At 35.1% G+C, this 21,540-nt stretch overlaps 3 protein-coding genes and 1 pseudogene across 3 annotated transcripts; 1 reads left to right on the top strand and 3 right to left on the bottom strand.

The window, feature by feature from the left end:
• Nucleotides 1-342: 342 nt before the first annotated feature.
• On the top strand, nt 343-5,354 carry LOC123194199. Its single transcript, XM_044607354.1, has 6 exons — nt 343-562; nt 671-912; nt 1,012-1,383; nt 4,059-4,191; nt 4,412-4,653; nt 4,826-5,354. Exons 1-6 carry the CDS (start codon nt 436-438, stop codon nt 5,201-5,203), a joined length of 1,494 nt encoding a protein of 497 aa, XP_044463289.1. The 5' UTR covers nt 343-435; the 3' UTR covers nt 5,204-5,354.
• Nucleotides 5,355-9,352: 3,998 nt separating this feature from the next.
• LOC123194528 (protein JINGUBANG-like) lies at nt 9,353-11,096 on the bottom strand. The gene has a single exon (XM_044607763.1). It carries the CDS (start codon nt 10,883-10,885, stop codon nt 9,533-9,535), a length of 1,353 nt encoding a protein of 450 aa, XP_044463698.1. The 5' UTR covers nt 10,886-11,096; the 3' UTR covers nt 9,353-9,532.
• A 3,345-nt stretch (nt 11,097-14,441) lies between these two features.
• Nucleotides 14,442-15,674, bottom strand: LOC123194198 (putative RING-H2 finger protein ATL12). Its single transcript, XM_044607353.1, has one exon. It carries the CDS (start codon nt 15,672-15,674, stop codon nt 14,442-14,444), a length of 1,233 nt encoding a protein of 410 aa, XP_044463288.1.
• A 1,664-nt stretch (nt 15,675-17,338) lies between these two features.
• LOC123194196 lies at nt 17,339-20,765 on the bottom strand (annotated as a pseudogene).
• Between the last annotated feature and the right edge of the window lie 775 nt (nt 20,766-21,540).

The following is a 21,540-nucleotide window of genomic DNA, read 5'->3' as shown; positions in this document are numbered from 1 at the left end:
TAGTTTTTAAAATTTAGAGGGATAAAAAGAGATAAAATTTTAAGGGATTAGAATTTCATTAATTTTAATTACTCATGGATAAATATTTGAGATTTTCAAAATTAAAAAGAGAAAACTTGATAATGCAGCATACGTTGGGTGGGAAATAGTTTTTTGGCCTTTTTTAAATCTTAAATTTTATTTCAAATCATCTATAGACGACGAAAGCAATAGTACTATTTTTGTTTCAACTGTACTTGTGAATTAAATTTTAAGTGAAGTCAACTGGAATTAGGGTACCCATGTGATTTGGATCTCAGACTAAACATGGTGACATGTGAAGCCATGTCAATGGTTATATATATCATCATGATGCTTCTTTTAGCATTCATAACATTTAGCTAATTAACTTATCCCTTGTACAGAGAATCTCTGATTCTCCGGTGAGAATTACTAATGGCGAAACTCGCTTTAGGAAGTTACCTTGAAGCCACCCAGACCGATTGCCTCAAAGCCCTAGTTGTTGAGTTCATTACAACCTTTCTCTTTGTGTTCGCCGGAGTTGGATCTACCATGGCTGTTGGTATATTTATATATAGACTTCCAAACTTTCGTTTTTGCCGTGATTTCTTAAAATTCTGATAATTTAGAATTTTAGGGTTAATCATGCGAGTTGTGATTGAATGAACAGATAAGTACTCAGACGGAAGTGCCCTCGTGGGGTTGTTTGCCATAGCCGTGACACATGCTCTTGTGGTGGCCGTGATGATATCTGCCGGCCACATCTCCGGCGGTCATCTTAACCCCGCTGTTACTCTTGGCCTCTTTGCTGGCGGCCATATCACTTTATTCCGATCCGTCCTCTATTGGATAGACCAATTGTTAGCATCTTCAGCAGCATGTTTTCTTCTCTATTATCTCACCAGTGGAATGGTAAGTCCAAATATAACCTTAAGACATCGAACATTATTTTTACATTTTTTATCAGTTGATTTCGAAATGGCAATTAATTTGTTCTTTATTCTGATGCAGACTACGCCTATTCATTCACTGGGAAGTGGCGTGGGCTACCTTCAAGGCGTCATATGGGAGGTCATCCTTACATTCTCCTTGTTATTCACCGTGTACGCAACCATTGTCGACCCAAAGAAGGGTTCTATAGACGGTCTGGGTCCAACGCTCGCTGGGTTTGTAGTGGGAGCCAACATCCTGGCCGGTGGAGCATTCTCAGGCGCCTCCATGAACCCCGCCCGCTCCTTCGGTCCTGCCTTGGTCAGTGGCGACTGGACCGACCACTGGGTTTATTGGGTTGGTCCCCTCATCGGAGGCGGGCTGGCTGGGTTTATCTATGAGAATTTCTTCATCGTCAGATCCCATGTTCCTATTCCGTATGAAGAAGATCAAGCTTTTTAAATTTATTAACTTGTAGTTTCAATGTGTTTCGTGTTATGTTATGTACTTTGTGTCTAGTTGGCCTTTTTTATGTTAATAATGGAATAATATAATTAATTGCAGGTTTAATTATTTTAAATTGATTGAAGCGGTTTCTCTCATATTGTCTTTATCCATGAGGTATATAGAGCTAGCTCAGAGAAACTATTTTAAGGTCAAATGGAATCACAGGAGAGAGTTAGAAGATGAAAAGGCCAAACCAAAGGACTATTTCCCACCCAAATTTTGTCTTTTATCGTAAAATCACATTTATAGCATATCAAAAATTTAAATATTCACTAATAAACTAATTTTTGTTAAAGGCAAAGGTAAACTCATTATTTGATCATTAAACTCTAAAATTCTAAAAAATTATATTATTTTTCTTTTTAAATTTAAAAAACTAAAATTTTTTTCTTATAATTAAATTTTGAAAAGTTATATTTTTTCTTTTAGGGTTTCAATTTTTCAAATGAGCTAGAATCTGACCACCACGAAAGAGGAGGGTCAATGAAGTTTCATAGAGAAGAAGCTTCCTCCCTTGAGACTCCTCCGTTGTTGTGGCTAGATTCTGGTTTACCTGAAAAATTAAAACCTTAGAAGAGAAAATATAATTTTTTAAAGTTTAATTACGAGAAAAATTGTTAATTTTTTAAATTTAAGAAAGAAAAATAATATAAATTTTTAAATTTTAAGATTTAATAATAAAATGATAATTTTAGTTTTTTTGTCTTCATCAAATTAATTAATAAGTTAGCATTTTAATTTTTAAATTATCATAAGTATCCTGTTGTTTACTAAAAGTTGGGTGGGAAATAGTCCTTTGGCCAGATGAAAAAGACAACGCACGTCAATTGAATATGACACCATCCAGTGAGAAGTGGTCATACAACTCCCTTTTGGACTGGCGGTGAGATGTAAAAGCATGGAGAATGCTATCAGCCTATCACTCAATCCTAGACTTCGTAATTTCAAATGTTTTTAAGAGGGAAAAGGACTATTTCCCACCCATCTTTTAGTCCATTCACAAACTTATACCCACGAGATATCAAAAACCCTTTTTTCCACCCATAACTAAACTGCCGTCCATTTTTTCAGTTAGAGATAGGGTCAAAATTGTCATTTTACTGTTTAAAACCTTAAAACTTTAAAATTTCACCATTTCCCCTCTCCAGGTTTTAAAAACTAACAACTAACATATCCTCACAGTTTAAAAAGTTTAGATTTTACCCCTAGAATTTGCTTCCTTTTCCGGCCACCACCGACGGCCGACACATTCGACCGATCTCTCATCTCCGACTACAAAGGACGACCCTTTGTTGCCTAGATCTGGACGACGAAACGTCGTCTAGATCTGGAAGAACAGACAAAAGACGACGCTTCATCGTCGTGTCTGGACGACGCGACGAGCAACGAAGGACGACGAAGTGTCTTCCTTCGTCGTCTGGGTGGAGCGACGAAGAGAGACCTCTTCGTCGCACGGTGGTGCAACAAAGAGATATCTGTCTCTTCGTCGTATCGTGTGACGAGGAGATGAAGATCTCTTCGTCACACCGTGCGACGAGGAAATGAAGATCTCTTCATCGCACCACCGTCGTTGCACCAGGAGAAGGAGGAGGCCGATGATGACGTCGGAAGATGAAGTTGAAGAATAGGGGTAAAACTGCTAATTTTGAAAGTTATGGGGGGCAGCTACGTTTTGAAAAATATGGAAACCCTAGGTTTGGGGGTAAAAATGTTAGTTTTCAAAGTTTAAAAACTTTAGGTAAAGATGAAATGTTAGTTTTTAAAACCTAAGGGAGGTGAAAAGTAATAAATTTTATAACTTTTTAATATAAACAGTAAAATAACGATTTTACCCCTGTCCCTAACCGAAAAAATAGACGGCAGTTTGATCATGGGTGAAAAAAAGGGTTTTTGATCTCCTCCGGATATAGGTTTAAGATTGGGCTAAGAGATGGGTGGGAAATAGTCCTTTTCCCTTTTTAATACTTTATACTTGATCCTCCTGAAAGGCCATTTTAGACTAGTTAGATTGGTTTTGTGTCACTATGAAGATGACAGAATAAACCTGAATTAAGTTTCGTGTAAAGCAAGCAAAGATGAACCATTTTGCATTAAAATAAATGCTGTGTGGGGCTCTCTGGAGCTACTTTGAGAAGTTTTTATTATCTTCGTTGTCGTTCCTGTTAGTGCTTGGGATTATGACTTAGAAGTGATCAGAAATGAGAATGAGAGATTCCTCCCAGATGATATTCTCTGTTATGGTTTTGAAAATTAGGAAGACGACTTCCATAAATATTCAAAATTTTCTTTCCTTTCAGTCCCTTTATATTTATGGGGACATTTATTGAATTATACGATCGATTAATGAGGTATTAGTCGACGAAACCATACCTTATATTCCTTATATATATCAATATGATTCGAATGAGATTGTTGATATGAAAGAAAAAAAAATCCAAGAATTATTTTTGGGCTGACCTGTAAAGCAAATGCCAAATTATTTAAATTGACAGGGTGGCCACGCAATTTGGACCTCACACCACTTCCTAATGCTCTATCTTTATAGCAGTGCTACTTCCTTCCATTGATAACTTCAACTTGCCATCCCAGATTGCAGACAATCTCTGGTTCTCCGGCTATAATTGAAAATGGTGAAACTCACTTTAGGAAGTCACCATGAAGCCACCCAGTCAGACTGCATCAAAGCCTTGATTGTTGAGTTCATTACAACCTTCCTCTTTGTGTTTGCTGGAGTTGGATCTGCCATGGCTGCTGGTATATGTACTTGTAGTTAAATATATATAGACTATCTTGATGATCCCGCCTGCGCATGCATTCGTGGATGATTGAATTTTTTCTGGTTATATATATGACTTGATCTGTTTGTTTTAATTATTTTACAAAATTTTAACATGATCTTTTGCTATTTATTAGAATATTTTAGGGTTGAGTTGTGGTGGTTGATGACTTAATTTTGAGATGGTTGGATAAGCAGATAAATTCCCTGATGGGAGTGGCCTGGTAGGGTTGTTTGTTGTGGCGGTGACACATGCTCTTGTGGTGGCTGTGATGGTATGCGCTGGCCACATCTCCGGCGGTCATCTTAACCCCGCTGTTACTTTTGGCCTCTTTGCCGGCGGCCACATCACTTTATTCCGATCCGTCCTGTACTGGATAGATCAGTTATTAGCATCTTCAGCAGCATGTTTTCTTCTCAATTATCTCACTGGTGGAATGGTAAGGCAAATATCTCCTGTTTCTATTATTATTCTTTCTTTTCCATCAAATTATAAAATAGAAACAATTTCTTCTTGCATTATTGTACCAAACAGAGACGGGGGTGCCTTTAATTTCTTTGTCGTTTTGTACATATTTTCAAATGGCCTTTTCTACTTTATTATTGATGCAGGGTACGCCAATACACTCACTTGCCAGTGGGGTGGGGTACTTTCAAGGGGTGGTATGGGAGGTCATCCTCACATTCTCTCTATTATTCACTGTCTACGCAACAATTGTGGACCCTAGGAAGGGTTCCATTGATGGTCTGGGTCCTATGCTCACTGGGTTTGTAGTGGGAGCCAACATCCTAGCTGGTGGGACGTTTTCAGGAGCCTCTATGAACCCAGCGCGATCCTTTGGCCCTGCTTTGGTCAGCGGTGACTGGACCGATCACTGGGTCTACTGGGTTGGTCCCCTTATCGGAGGTGGGCTGGCTGGGTTTATCTACGAGAATTTCTTCATCATCAGATCCCATGTTACTATTCCCTATTCGGACACAAATTTCTAAATTATAATGTGTATTGATGCCTGTTATTATCCATCTTCATCGCTGAATGTATCAAATCTGTCTGTTTCTTGTCATCTGGTTTCCTCTCCATGTACTATATATAATTTGAGGACTCATTTTTATGTGATCCTGTGATATGTTCTTCAGCCAATACAGGTTTTTATTTATGGAGCATAAAGTTTTAGAATATGATGATCATATGAAGTAGTCTCTTGGTGAGTTTCTTAATTGGGTTGGTCCCCGGCTTATCTGACCAGGTTATTGATGGTTCGCCAACTTTATTCGAGGCGTGGAAGTAGGGCCAGATCCTAACCATCACGACTTTGAGCCAGTTGGGTTTAGTTAAATCCAATTTAAATTTATTTAGTTTGAATTTATAATAAATTTAAATTTAAATTTAAATTTATTTTTAAATTAATTAAACTCAAATTAGTAGGTATTTAGCTTGATTTATTTAGCTTGATTTAATTAGAATTCATAAATCAAATCTATAACATGATAGATAAATTATATATTATATTGTGTATTAAAATACTAATTTTACGTATCATATATCAAATATCATATCATATGATATAATTTTCAAAAAATAAGATAATTAAATAATTAAAAATATAATCCACAAGTTATCATTTTAAAAAATATTACAAACATTTTTAAAATTTTAAAATTTCTCATATGTACTCATACTATATTATTATTTTCTCTAAAAAGTGTATTATTTTTTATCAATCATATGTATTATATCGCACGATACGTTTATTGTATCATATTAATGATGATACACTTCATAATACGTAATATTTTTTATCTGTATTATATTATATTATAAGATACATATTATATATAGTAGAATATTGATAATTATAATTTAAATTAGTGATTCAAATTATATTTGAATTTATAATTTTAATAAGTGATTTGAATATATGGTTCTGAAGCTACTCATTTACAAAGGACATTGTTGTATGTATTATCTGGCTCCATCCCTACGATAAGAGGATGTGGAACTAAATGACACCCAACACTCCAAATCTTTGGATCGTTTAGTGACCTTCCTGAGACTCTTTGGATTTTCCTAGTTAGCCAAAAGACTATTTCACATCCCAAGTTTAAGGGTGCTCTCAAACTCATACGTATGAGGTTTGAAAAGTCAAAAGTCTCATCCATCTATTAAAAATTTCAGTTGATCAAAAATAAAATCTTTATTTAACAAAAAACTAAAATTATATTCTTTTACCCCCTTAGTTTGAAAATATCATAACTCCCCCTATCTGAAGTTTGACAAGTCAAAATTTTTTCCTTAAGGTTTACAAACTGTCACCGAAGACATTGAACTTCACTGTCTCCAACTACGTTAACTCTCTCTCCCAGCTTAATTCTCTCTATTGATCACATTTCAGCCACCAATAAAGTCTATTTTCTCTTACGAAGATGAAAATTATTTTTGTCTTAGATGAAGACAACTATCGAAGGTTTCAGATGGTCACGTCGTTTTTGTCTGAGACCTTCGACGGTCGTCTTCATCTTTGACAAAGACGAAATCGTCTTTATCTGAGATAAAGACATTCCAATGAAAATGATTTCATCTTCATTGAAGGAAATAAGTTTTATTAATTGTTAGGATGTGATTGGTAAAGAGATTTACGTCAGGAAGGAGAGCCAAGACAATCGGAAACAACCGTCTCCGATGATGGTTTACAAACTTTATGAGAGAAATTTTGATTTTTTAAACTTTAGGTGAGAAGAATGGTGAGATTTTTAAATTGAAGGTGACAAAGTAATAAAACATTAGATTTTTAAAATTTTTTATTAAATAATAATTTTATCTCTAATCATAACTAAGATTTTTGATTTTTCAAATCTCATTACTGAAATTTTGAATATACACCTAAACTTGGGTTGAAATTGGTCCCTTAGCCTTTCCAGTTCTCCTTTTAAAGCTTCAGTCTTTCGTGGTTTTGCTTTCTTTCTTCTGGGCGCTGCTCTTCCAGTACTCATAATCTAATTAACTTACTGTCCAAACAGTGAAAAGTATGAGAATAAAAGTTTTGAGCTTGAGATTCTCATCTCGCAGTCGCTTGTTGCCGCCATTTCTTTTCTCTGCACGCTTTTTATCTTTTTCTTTTAGTTAAGAAGATGATGTTTGACAATTGACGGCAACATATTTAATGTTTTACTCCCCTACTGGGCTCGCGTACCGAGTTCGCGCATTGTATAATGGTTTCTTATTTTCTTTTATTTTTTTCTCGCCCCATCTCTTCCTATACTGCCACGTGTGCTGCCGAAAGCAACTCCCACCCCACCTCACCGTTAGAATTGGCCAAGAGACTACTTCGGACCGACTTTTAATGTCTAGATAAATATATCTAAAATATTTAAAAAATTTAAAAATTTATTTAAAAATTAAATTTTTTTAAAAATATATTTATTAGAGGTAAGTGTAAAATTATTTATTAATAATATTAAAAAATATATAAAATTTATTATATTTTTTTTAAAGTTGTAAAAACTACTCATTTCATTTTTATGTAAAATTTTTTAACTTTGAAAAGTAATATTTTTTTATCAAAACTTAAGATTTATTTTCTTTCCTTCTTTGACCACTATCTCTAGTCATCGACAATGATGTTTTTAATTAAAAATACATCGGCCAATGCATCTTCGAAAAAAACCCCTCTTGAAGATGTTTTATCGTTGATGAAAATACTTGTCTTCATTGATTATAGATGAATCAAGAAAGATGAGTCTTCATTGATAAAAAAGAGCGTTAGAGAGATGAATAAGCGTTAGAGAGATGAATACGCGTTAGCTAGTGTTTTCTCATTGAAAAATATCGTCACTAGTAGTGAAAGGAGAAAAAAAATGAACTCTAAATTTGAGAAACAAAATATTAATTTTTAAAATTAGAAAACTTTAAATAAAGTAAAATTATTAATTTTTAAAATTAAAAAAAATATATAATAAATTTTATATATTATTTTAATATTATTAATAAAATAGTAATCTAATTTTTACACCTAAATTTAGTTGGGAGTAAAGTTTTGGCCTTTAAAATATTTTGGGTAAGCAGATAAATTCTCAGACGGGAGTGGCCTGTTGGGGTTGTTTACTGTGGCGGTCATTTTAACCCTGCTGTTACTCTTGGACTCTTTGCCGGCGGCCACATCACTTTATTTTGATCCGTCCTGTACGGGATAGACCAGCCGCTAGCATCTTCAGCAGCGTGTATTCTTCTCAACTATCCCACTGGTGGAATTATTTGTCAAATATCAGTTGTTTATTTTGGAAAAAGAAAATTTTCGAAGAAACAATTTTGAATCTCATTATTGTACCAAAAAGGTGACGTGGTGCACATGGTTTCTCTAATTTTTTTGTCATTGTTTACGTCTTTTCAAATGGCGTTTTCTTCTTTATTATTGACACAGATACACCAATACATTCACTTACTAGCCGGGTGGGTCACTTTGAAGGTGCGACATGGGAGCTCGTCCTCACATTCTCCTTGTTATTCACTGTTTTCCATAGATGGTCTGGGTCCAATGCTCACTGGGTTTGTAGTGGGAGCCAACATCCTAGTTGGCGCGGCGTTCTCAAGAGCTTCTATGAACCCAGCTCGCTCCTTTGGTCACCGGTGACTAGACTGATCACTGGTTTTACTGGGCTGGTCCCCTTATTGGATGTGGCCTGGTTTTATTTATAGGCCTTAAAGATTTAGAATCTAATAACATATGAAGAAGTTTCTTTGTTAATTGGATTGGCCCCTGGCTTATCTAACTGGGTTATTGATGGATCGCCAACTTTGTTAGAGGCATGCAAGAGATAAATGATAATTCAAGTTTGCAGCAAACTCTCACCTTACAAATTTATGGGCTAACCACTTAGCCATAGAGTAGTTGAGCAAGTAATGCCAGCTTAAATTGTACATTCATGAACCAGAAGCCCATATATTAGTACAGTACAGATTTTTTTTTTTAGGTAAGAAAATATTTTTTAAAAAAAAGGAGGAAAAAGAACCTTCAAAAGAAGAGCACAAAACAACTAGAACTCATCCTATCTCAAAACAAGGGCAGCAAACCAAAAAGAAAGCTAGTTAGAAATTCACACAATAATTATAGAAGAATTTACTCTTCTTAAGAGTCAATCAAAGTTCAAATAAAAATAGGGTTCAAAAAGAGGGCACACGCAACAACAAAAACAAGGAAGAGAAGTATGAGCACAGAGTTTGAGGGCTGATTACAAACTCCATTGGATTTATTTTTGCTATTACTTGCACTTGCAACTTCTACAACATATAACAAAAAGAAGTATGGCTGCTAATTTATTAGTTTACTGAAAATAATTACTTGTAATCTTTCTTTCTACCCATGATGGAGACAATACAGGACTCATGTCATACTCCATCTTTGTCTTTGAGTCATTGCGATCGAAATAATCGAGGCAACTTTTCTCTTCAGGCATGACTTTAACTCTCCATACCTTAAAAATTTGATCCAAACTTGCGCTATATACCAAATAACCCATCACTACTTTTTCCACCTCTAAACAAGCAGCCAAACATCTCACAGGCCCTCTATGCCCATCTAACACAGCCAGACACTCATGAAAGCAACTTCCTTTTTCTCTTCTCCACACCCTGATGGTCGTATCCTCTGAGCCACTAAATATCAGCTTCTCTATAGCCACTAAGCAGAGAACGGCAAATCGATGGCCTTGTAAGAAGCCACCATGATTAAACCTACCAGACATCTTTTCTTTCTCCCAGAAATTGATGGTACCATCAGAAGAACCGGAATAGAGAAAGCAACCGCTGAAAGATGAGCTTAAGGCTAAGGCATTTACTGGTGATTGTTGGAATTTCAATGTCATTGTAAGTGTATGAGAGTTTTCTCTATACACTCTCCTCCATATTTTGACCGACCCATCAGAGGAGCAAGTGAAGACACATCCATCATCTTGGTTCACCACTAGTGCATTTATATTGCTTTCATGCGCCACAAATGAGTCAACACATCTTCTATCCAAAACCCTCCAAACTTTAACAGTTCTGTCATATGAGCCAGTATACAAAAGCCCCTCAGCACGGTAATAAGCAATGCAAGATACACATTCTTTGTGTTGTTGACTGTTTGTTCTTAACGAAAGAAATGAGCTTCTCTTGGGCATGGTTGAAATCTTTTTTGTCTTAAAAGTTGTGTCTGGGACTGTGAAGCTCCAAACTCGGATTTTGCAATCTCTATGTGAGGTGAAAAGCATATTACCATGAGCTAAAATGGCTCGGATTTCACCCGAACTTGTTTTGATGCAACCGCTCTGCATGCAGTCCGGCTGCCGCCATGCGCGAATACGCTTACTGTCTGAGCCAGTGAAGACTATGCCCTTTGAGACTGATATGGAGTAGATGTTTCCTTCATGGCGATGAAGTGAGGCAATGCAGCTGTAGAGGATAGAGGGAGATGGAGTTTGGAGAGGAGAGAGCGTCCATGGCGATTCAGGACTAGGCGGTGGCAATAGTGTGACAACAGTGGAGTGGCCAGGGCTAGAAGCCCTTGGAGGGCTAAATTGGAGGTCTTGGTTTGACATATCCTGGTGTGTTTTGATGGTAAGATGAGCAGGTGATTGTACTGGGTTTCTCTCTTCATCCATGAAGCTAAAGAGAGTTTTCTTGCCATAAAATTCCATTGTATGAATGAGATGTGAAAGATAAGAGAAAATGGAGCTCCCTTGAGAGGATTATATTGAGATGTGTATATATGCTAGAGAGCTAGAATTATAGATTTGATGTTGAGCAATTAAGAAGAGATCGAAGTGTTGTTCTTTGCCATTAAGAGACAGTACCCCAAGTGAAAGCTTTGGTTGGTGTAAATCTATCAGTAGCTAGAGATCATAATACAAGTTAGTTGTGTTACGCACGCCATGACACTGCCCACCATAAATTTTCGTTTCTAAACTTTCTTTAGTATCTATGATGAGCTCAAACACCTCAAACTGCAGATTTTGAGAAAAGTTTAACAATATTACTGCCATAAAATTTTCACCTTGTAAGCCAATGAGGGCAATTCCCCTTTTAAACATTTGCTAGTTGGCTCTCCTTCCACTGTGTTTCACTTCCTCCCATTAATGGCTCCACGAATCATGAACCAAGCTACAGCAGCAATGAACCTACTGCTCATTAAGTTGAAAATGGTAGCTAGAACTCAAATTAACAGCCCAGCTTTATGAATATCCAGCATTTCACTGCAAAGGTACACGGATTCATGTTGCTATACTATACATGTGAAATCAAGAAGGAAACACAAACTTCTCATTTTTGGTTAAGTAAAATTGTATTAAACGTAAAATTAGAGATTGACACAATTCTTCACTATAACTAACAAAACAAACTTCCCACTTTGCTGAATTTTGGTCTGTTGGAAACAAATTCAACATGCGAAATCAAATTCTGTAAATTACAGTAAACATAAATTTGTATACCTAACTTCAAGTTTGCGATAAAATCCATTTGAATATAATGCAAAATGTTGACGTGAGTCATTTCCACAATTCCATTTGCCCATGTACTGCATTCTTTTTCGAAGACTTGATCTCTTTGTGTTTTTGGTTTTGCGTGAAAAAAGAGAAGAGAAAAACTTCTTCTGTAAAATATTGGGTTCTCCATACTTAGGAGAGACAATTTGAACATTTAAATATATATCTAACTGCTAATAACTCTCCTATATTAATTGTTTTTCACCTACACTAATTACCTTAACAGTTAAAATAAATCAAATTAGATCGATCCGTGTCCATTCCATTTATTCATATACAAGTACTGAATTGAAAGTAGAGTATATTAGAAGCCTCTAACGTGTATCCTTAAGTTTTGTCTGACCAAAATGGGGCATGACCCAGTCTTAGCAAATCTTGACATCCAATTTCGCACTATGCAATCGCCTGGCTTTTCGCAAAGCCACGTGAAGTGACTCACTATGCTACCAGGGAGGGTACGGTCATTCATAAATGCATATAGATACATTTCATTTCACTCTCTTCTCTGCTGTCTTATATTAAGTGTGTTTTAGGGAGAAAACCTGATGGGTTTCTGTATATGAAAGAGGAACAACTGTAATGTAAAAGAGGAGGAAGTGCCATTGAAGCGAGTAGTTATGGCGTTAGGTATAGAATTGATACGGGTTCGGAGTGGCTCGGAGGGACGTCAGTAATTGTGAAAGTAATAAAAATGGGTTAGCGGTTAGGTTGGATTGGTTGTATGCAGCAATTACATTTCATCAAGGAAGACAGCCACTTTGTTGGAATCTCTTGGCCCAAAGAAACCCCAACAAAAACCCCCAGCATTCATATGTGCTTACAAATTTACACACTAAATTAGTGAATGACATTTCTGACTCGAGATTTTTTTTATTTTAATTTTCTCAAATATGCATCCGTAGTTAAAGGGTTAATGTCGAGTATACAATTACAGTTATAATGAACAGAATATTTTCCCTATCCATCAATCATCTTAAATTGCAGATAAATATTTTATGTGGAGACATGACAGGAACTTTGTATGATATCTAATTGTCCAGTTTTTATGATGTCGTGTTTATAAGGAAAAACTACTATTTAATTTCTTATCAAATTGAGATTATATTGTTAATATCATTAATTTTTTTAATTTAAATTAAAATAATAATAGATTTTAAGAATTATGATTGAATTAAGAATACCCAGATTTGATTTTTTGAAAATAACTCTTTTTCTTCTTCGTCATATAAATACAAAGACTAATGCAGAAAAGGAAAAGTTAAAATAAAATCCTTAAAAAATCTAACTACTCTCTCTAGACTATTTTCTATAATTAAGTTATTCACAAGAATATAGGTTTTCAGGTGAGATCTTAGGCGGTGCAATTTCGGCAAAATTGCATTATGACAGTTGTGATACCCACAATTCTTTTCTTTATCCTTCGTGAAAAGTGAACTTTGCACCCTTCGTAGCAGGCATTTTTGTAGCATGGCAACAACCTTTATTTCCGAGTGAGATGCATGACTTTCATGGAGTTCATCTTCTTTTTTTGGCGGACGATTTGTAAGTGATGATGCTAAACTTTAACCAATTTCTGTCATTAATTAAGTTCATTTTAATTATTGTATTCCTTTAATTACTTAAATATTCCTCTATGTAGAATCAGCTGGAATTTGGAGACTGGAATTGGCGCAGAAACAAGGACTTCGAGCATGCTCTGCAGCAAAGGCAACTTAGAAATTGGGTGATTCTTACTTGCTAATTTTGCTCTTACAGCATTCCATTTTCTAACTCTAGGCATATATAACTCATAAAAGAATCCTTGTAAGCATCATTCCTTCAGGAGAAAACCCGTGACGAAATTATCCATAGTTACACGTAAATTAATGAAAAATGATGAAATTATGCCACATTGGAAGGGATGGCAGGAGTGTTAGTGAAAATGATTTCTGTTGGGGGAGGCATTGGCTTAAAAAATGGGCATGGAGGGAAAGGAAAGACAAAAATGGAAGCCCCAATGGTAGCATCAGTCGGGTTGAAGAAACGCAGATGATGAAAAAAGGCAGTCGCCATTCTGCCAGTATCTCAGACCTTGATAGCCCTGATCAAGGGGGTTATCATCTTCTGTAACATCAGGAAAATTGGAAAGCGACAAATTTAATAAATTTACTCTCAATGCAACACTTATATAATGTAAATTTGATTTCTGGGATGAGACGAGAGTGTGAAGACAGGGAAATAATAGTTTAATCATTTAAAAACTGCGTAATAGCTCATACAATAAGAAAAAACTAAGAACAAAATTGCCAAATACATTCATACTAATGTTATTGAAAGCAACAAATTTTGCCTTTTATTATGATCAGGGACCAATTTTTAATCAAGTTAACATTGACCAAGCAGCATGATCCAGAAAATCCATCAACCTGGGCAGCTACTTTGCCTTTAGTACCCATGAATTGCAAGGTAGATGCAATTCATTGGGTCTGTAAAATTCGGCTTAATTGAGCCATCCATGATTATGGATGAAAATTTGATTTTCAAGCTGCCCACTTGAGAATTTTTAAATTCACTGGGGAAATCCTTATGGAAGAGAAGAAAAACACAAGCAGAAAAGTATCAAAGACATATAAAGTTTGAATTCATCTTACCTCTATTGATATTAATGATGGGATAAGATTTAACAACTCAGGAATTTACTTTACAGCGTGAAGATTTGTAAGTGTTAAATTCAGACGTTTAAGGAATGGCTTTTTTCCTCCAGTTCCTGTAAGTTTCTTTCTCGACCTGCAAACCATTGAACTGTTCTCTGCACTATTGGCAACCAAAGTCTTCTTATTCTCTCCTCTTTTCTCCCACTACTGCCACCAGGTGAAGCTTCTCTAAATTTGTGTCTTAAACTGAAATCCCTGAACCTTGCAAAGTTGATGATCTCAGACATTGATCTCTTCCCTGTGGCATTCAATACTCCTGATGAATTTGCCTCATTATACAAAGTAGAACGAAAGCTTGAAGATGAAACTGAATGGTTTCTTTCAGCTCCACCGAACTCGGACTCATATAATCTCTTAATCTCTACATCCTCCCTAATCTTTAACCTATTTTCATTTCCACTTGTTGAATTGGAACAAGAGATTCTATTGGTTGACACAGCACGAAGCATCTCAGAGTTCAAGAACAACAAGTCGGAAGCATTAACATCACTCCATCGGTTCTTGATAACAACATCAGAGACAATGATCTTATGATTGAACTTATGCAAGAGATTTTGGTGATTCCTATTGCCCTCTTGAATAAGCAACTCTTCTTCTTTCTCACCTTTGTCAGTACTATTTCTAAAGCTGTTTCCGAAGTTGAACCTAGATGAGGCTTGACTGTCTTGCTCTCTTTGCACAAAAATTTCAACATTCGGATCGTCTGTTAGATTTAAAGGGTTTCCCTGGAGTCTCAAACTGTTTGAGTAAGACAAACTCCTCAGGTCTCTCATGTCAAACTTGTACCTGCAGAGAGGACAGCTAGAGTGGCCTTCTAGCCACTGGTCAATGCATTTGACATGAAATGCATGCCGGCACTTAGGCAATAATCTAAGAATTTCACTGTCTTCAAATCTTGATATGCAAACTGCACACTCAAGGCCTTCTTTCGCACCCTTTAGCGAAGCAAATCTGAAAAAAGGAAGTGACTCTATCAACGCTCTATCAATTCCGGAAGATCTAGACGATGATCGAACAAGTTCTTGGAAATTTTGAGGTTGGTGGTGGGGTGGATTTCTTGGGCAAAATTTTACAAAAGCAAGTGCTAAAAGTAATGAAGATAACACTACAGAGATGACCCCAATAACTACCGCAAGATTTGGTTGGAGAGGATGGAGGACATTGTTGGGGTCAGAGTTTGAATTGACTTGGGCATTTCCATGAAAGAACAAGCAAAGAACTATGATCATGAGAACACCTAGCTGGCTCATGGCTAAATGACCAAACTGACTGCCTCTTCTGTTAAATTTATGCAGTTCTCCACAGAATGTCTACCTTTGTGCAGACTTTACCTGGACTTTGGTTCAAGGTGTTCAAAGATGAGCAATAACACGTGCATATATTTTCACAACGGTTTGAATATTATCTTATTTTTAATTTAAAATTTTATTTATATATATATATATATATATATATATATATATATATATATATATATATATATATATATATATATATATATATATATATTTTATATTGAAAAGTGTATTCTTATAATTTTATATTATAAAGATTTTTTTTTTGTTTTATAAATAATAAAATATTTTAATAACACCGTTATCAATAATAATCTGATAATTAATATAAAATAATTTGATTATTTTATCTATTTTAGATATTAAATAATTATCAAAATAATTTTAATAGTATTAATTTTTTAAACTAAAAATACTCTCATTATATAAAAAAATTAAAGTAAAATAATATTTTAGTATTATTTTATTACATTTAACTAACATTTAACTAAACATAATAATTTTTTATTTTTATTTAATATAATAATAATTTATAATTTTTTTATTTTTTATAATAAAAAATTAGCAGAAGCAAACCCACATTTTTACCTTTATAAAATTAGAATATCTCCCAATGATCAGGTCTTTAAGATACAATTTCATTTATTTGTATTTATTTTAAGTATATAAATATATATAAATTTATATGTATTATTATATGATTTGATGATTTTAAATTAATAATAAAATAATATCTAATTATATAATGATATATATAAAAATATGTATATATATATATATATATATATATATATATATATATATATATATATATATATATATATATATATATATGGATGATATTGTTACATGAGTTTAACTACTGATGTGGGTTCACGCAGGGGAGGAGGTATCTCTTCTGTTCAAACTTTCTTTTCTGTCCCCATTTGCCCCAACTTGATAGATAATTCCAACCGGCAGTCTTAAGTTCAATTTCTTAATCATCAGAAAGTTTATTAAAATCGTGTTTTGTCTTATAAGAATGGAGGATTCTGCAGATCTTTCATCTTGTCCGCAACATACTACCCTTTTGTTTATGATTGAGGCCAAAGTTCATCTGGGCTTGAAAGGTTCGTAAGGATTATAAAACCTCCGCTGGTTGGCAATTCTTGGGTTTTGCCGGCCAAATGGCCTTTAGTTTTTTGTTTAATTTAGAGGTGTCCACATCGGGTAAGCTGTGCCGTGTCTTATTTGGTGTGACACACCAAGCTCAGAGCCATGTTGGGATGCAAGCTTTACAGGCTATGTTGGTCCGTCAAAATAGCAAGACAAGAGGTACGACCTATCACCCCCTGAGTCATGCTTCTGTAGACCTTAAAAATATAATATCATTTAAGCAAGGATTATACGAGGTTTTCTTTTATCATTGTAATCCATTTATTCCTTTTTCATTGGATTGAGATTCCTTTTGAGAATACACTATCTGTATAAATTGTGCGATTCACTCTTAATAAAATACACAAGTTTTCAACATTCTTCACCCAATAATTTATGATGAGACAATGTCAACATGCTAAATTAAACACAAGGTAAACTAGGAATGTAGGCAGAAAATTATGACAAAACTATATATATAATATCTAAGGATGACTAGGAATTGGTATAAAAGTTCCATGAAAACCATATGGCACCCTCTGTGGCAGTAAAATTTTGGCAACTGCTCCACTTTCCAGCTTCTTTGCATCAATTACATGAACCTGCAATTAAGAAATTGCCATCCTAGTAAATCAGACTCCTAATGGAACAATTTAATTATAATTGTGAAGACCTGGCTGAAATCTTTTTTGCTTCAGAGCTGTGCACTTACTTGTGTCTTATCAGTCTCCTCATTATGGACAAAAGAGACAAGCCAGCCATCATCTTCTTCACAAGCTCCATGCTTAGCAACAAACGCAGTTCCACTGCAAAAGTTGTTTTCCCCAAACCTGTGGTACTCCACTTTTACCAGCTGATTACCCTGATCCCCATCCTTGTTTCACGGAGATGGAGTCATCAGAGCAAGCATTTTATGTATAATAAGTAATAACAAAAAACTTATAGAATATGTATTAGTTTATCATTACCTCTGTGGGCTCTGGGAGAGCTTGTGGCTCATCAAGGTGTAGCTTTGCCAGGCCACCATACTTTGGAAGGGCTGATGTAAAGGGAAACACCAGTTATAAATATTATGTGACAATGTTTCAATGCCATAGGAAAGATTTTGATGAATTTTTTTATACCAGCCATTGAGCTTGCAGAAAAATCTATCACCTGGGTGAAGCCATACTTGTGTTTTAAACCAGTATATTTCTCATTGATATTAGGGAAGTCCATGGAAAAGTCCGTACCAGAAAGATTTCTCTCCTTTACCTTTCCAGTTTCCATGTTGAGTCTCCATTCATTTGCACGAGAAAAAAGAAACCCATCTTGTGTCAAATTATGAGGATTTTTTTCAGCATAATCTCCGAACTTCAGTCCCCTGGAGAACCACTCAAACCTGTCTTCACCCCAATCAGGACCTGGAACGATGGCCTGGAGAGACCTACATCCCCTCACAATAACCTGCTCTTATTTGGGAAAATGATAAACATCAATATATATTTGAGACCAATCTTATCCCGATGTAAAATATGTATACAAATCTAATATTTCTCATATGATTTGTCGATATGAGATTTGACTAAAAATGTTATGAAAATCACTAACTAAATTTTCTGTCAGAAATCAAGACGAGTTTTTTGATCTAAAGGGCAATTTGAAGTGTGACACTGACCTCATTGCCATCGTCAAAGCAGTTGATCAGGTGCAATGAGCAATGGGGTTCTACTTCAAACCATTTTACTGAATCTGCGTTTACATAACGAGGCATCACTCCTATTCTTGATTTTCCTTCCTTTTCAAACTTCATAAATCTGCATGTCATCAGATTTAATGATTTAAGGATTTTTATCAACAGTAGATTGATTTGTAAATACACCATCCAAGCAAAAGATCTGTACTCACGGTCCACCACTGATAAGTCTATTAAAGTTAAGTGTAAGAGCATAATCCATTATAATATTGTACCTGAGCCACAAGGAATCACATTTAGAAAAAAAAGATTGTGAATTACAGAGAAGAAAATGAATCAAAGGAATAACTCACTTCTGTGTAATTCCAATTTCATGGCTAAAAGTACTCCTATTGAACTTCAAATCAGCCTTATGAGTTAGCTTAGTTCCTTCAGCTGAGTGAGCAAAAATGTAATAAACAATTTAATTTGCTGTTATCATCTTGTGACTATTTGAAGAAATCAAGAATATCAACATGCAGCCAATTACCAGAAATAACTCCCATCACATAGTAAGGCTTCATTACATCAGACCCCATAATAACTAGCTCTCCTGTCACTGGATCTTTCTGCATCACATGATATAATACTTGGATGGCAATGTAAATAAATATACCAACAGCATCAACCAGTGTATTGTTATGGCAAGATTGAAAATAAATAAATAAATAAATAAAACCTTTGGATGGCTAGTGAATGGTTTATCCCAAGCACCATTGACAGTCCAATCATCATAAGTTTCTAAGGTAGAAATGTCTATCTCTTGAGGAATGTAATTCTCTGCGATGGCATAGACCTTCCCTGAATGCTCAAACACGTTTGTGTTACTGATATGTCCATTTGCTGCACCAAATCTCAACTGGGAAATTATACAAATCAGCTGAGTTTCACGTTTATTAAAATATATCATAGCCAAATAGAATAGAACACCATGTACCATATTCAAAAGAATTCCTGATAGTACAGCCATGAAATCTCCCTCTACTGCGGGAAGGAAAGTGGGTTTGTTTCTTTGTTTCTGAAGCTTAAATGTTCTAGTCTCAACAAATCTATTGTTGTAAGATACAGTCCAATTTCCAGAAGCAGTCTTTCTGAAATATAATGCATGAACCATTCCTTCTCCCTCCACCCAAATTTGGTTTGATCTTCCAAACATCGAAACTGTTGACTTCAAGCTACCAAATTGAGGATTTGCACCTGCACGTGATACTCATACAGTTTGAATAAAAGAGAGCAATAATGCGTTAGAAGTTCAATGGATGAGTCTGTACCATTTCTAATGTAAAGGCCCTAAGGGAAATCAGCAGGAATTTCACCTTCAATGCAAGTGACCTCAACTTGTTCTCCGATCTCATTAACCGGTTGAAAGTTTTTCTGCAACATGAACATACCATTTTATGTGTGAGTGATATGGCACCATAAACAGAATAATAGTATTGTTGCTGTGAATGCGAATGATATATACCTGAGAGGGTGGGTATGGTATGTCCACAAATTGGAAGGCTGAATCCACAAAAGCATTCAACATTCTGACAGAAGTATGTTTTATGGCTTGAGAAACATCTACCTTCATCGCCAAGTTTTGCAACCCTTGAAGAAAGGGCTGATAAGTGATAAAAACATTTAAAATCAAATGGGTAAGCCAAACAATGTTGGTACCAAGTTAAAACATTAATATTTGGACGTCTGTAATTCGAATTAATGAAGAGATTTGTATTCATAAGCGTTGATAATGACGTTATTCATATAACAATATGCTTTACGTCACTGCATATTTGTAAAATATTTGTTAGATAATGATGCTTTGCTCACTTGGCTGCTCAAAGACCTCATGAACATTATCCTGCAACATATTTATCTGCGATTTAATGCTTTTCTATCCTTATTTTAATTAGCAAATGTGGTTAACATGCATGTTCTATACATTGTTCAACCTGAGACAAAAACCAAACGTTATCAAGGCAAAATGTCATTCCAAAATGAAGATGTTTTCTTCAAGAAATTCTGGGTTGCGACTCTTCATTGAAGATACCAAAGTGGCAAAATGAAGAAAGAAGAAAGAGAGCGAGAGCGAGAGGTTCCCGTACCTTTACAGACGAGGAAAGTGAGGTTTTGAAGTGATCAAAGCCATAAGAGACTGAATGCTTGTGAACAGATCCAGAAGCATTTACTCGTAAAGCACAATAGGTAGAAGCCATTGTAAGTTCTTCTGGATCGCCAACTTTTGATGGGTATAACTGGCACTAAACCAAGGTTCTATTTATAGAGAGGAAAAATCTATCATGATGTCAAGTCCCATGGATACAACCAATGACAAAAATGATACAAGTATTTTATTAGTAACAAGTAGAGAGAGCTGACACCAGCCACGTCAAATCAAGACGTAAAAAATGAACTTTAATTGGCCGCTATTAACTGCGCAAGCGACTGGATGCATACTCTATTCAGCATAAACCTTCCACTGAAAAAAAAAAAGAAAAGAAATTTATGGCTTACTTGATAATGAAATCAGTATATTTTGAAGTCATAAAAAAAACCCTTTCATCAAAGAAAGGTATCAAAACAAGTCTGTAATCAGTAACAAACGACAAAATGAAGGAATCATTCTGATCTATTTTCACATGCATACAAGCAACGTGGAAACTGGAAATCGTGATTTAAATTTAAGATGTAATAAGATCTTTCCCAGTGATGCTTTTCAAAGCTTGGAATTGGATGCTTGCCATGAAAGTACAGTGGAAACCCTATGGAACTCTCTGGCCAAACAACTGCAATTTTGCCAAAAAAGCATTCCATTTGAAAGAATGTAGTTGAATTACTGTAACATGCCACAGATGGTGTAGTTCTGCTGTTTTACAAACTCAAAAGGCGTTTTAATAACGTGGAAGTTGACAGACTAGACTATTTAACCAGACTTATTTTTATATTCTCAAGCATATATAAAATGCAGATACATACTCAACATTTTTCTTA

This window comes from Mangifera indica, chromosome 13 (genome assembly GCF_011075055.1).
Source record: "Mangifera indica cultivar Alphonso chromosome 13, CATAS_Mindica_2.1, whole genome shotgun sequence".
NCBI lineage: Eukaryota > Viridiplantae > Streptophyta > Magnoliopsida > Sapindales > Anacardiaceae > Mangifera > Mangifera indica.
Note: the sequence above shows the minus strand (reverse complement) of the source record. Positions and strands in the feature narration are given on the sequence as shown.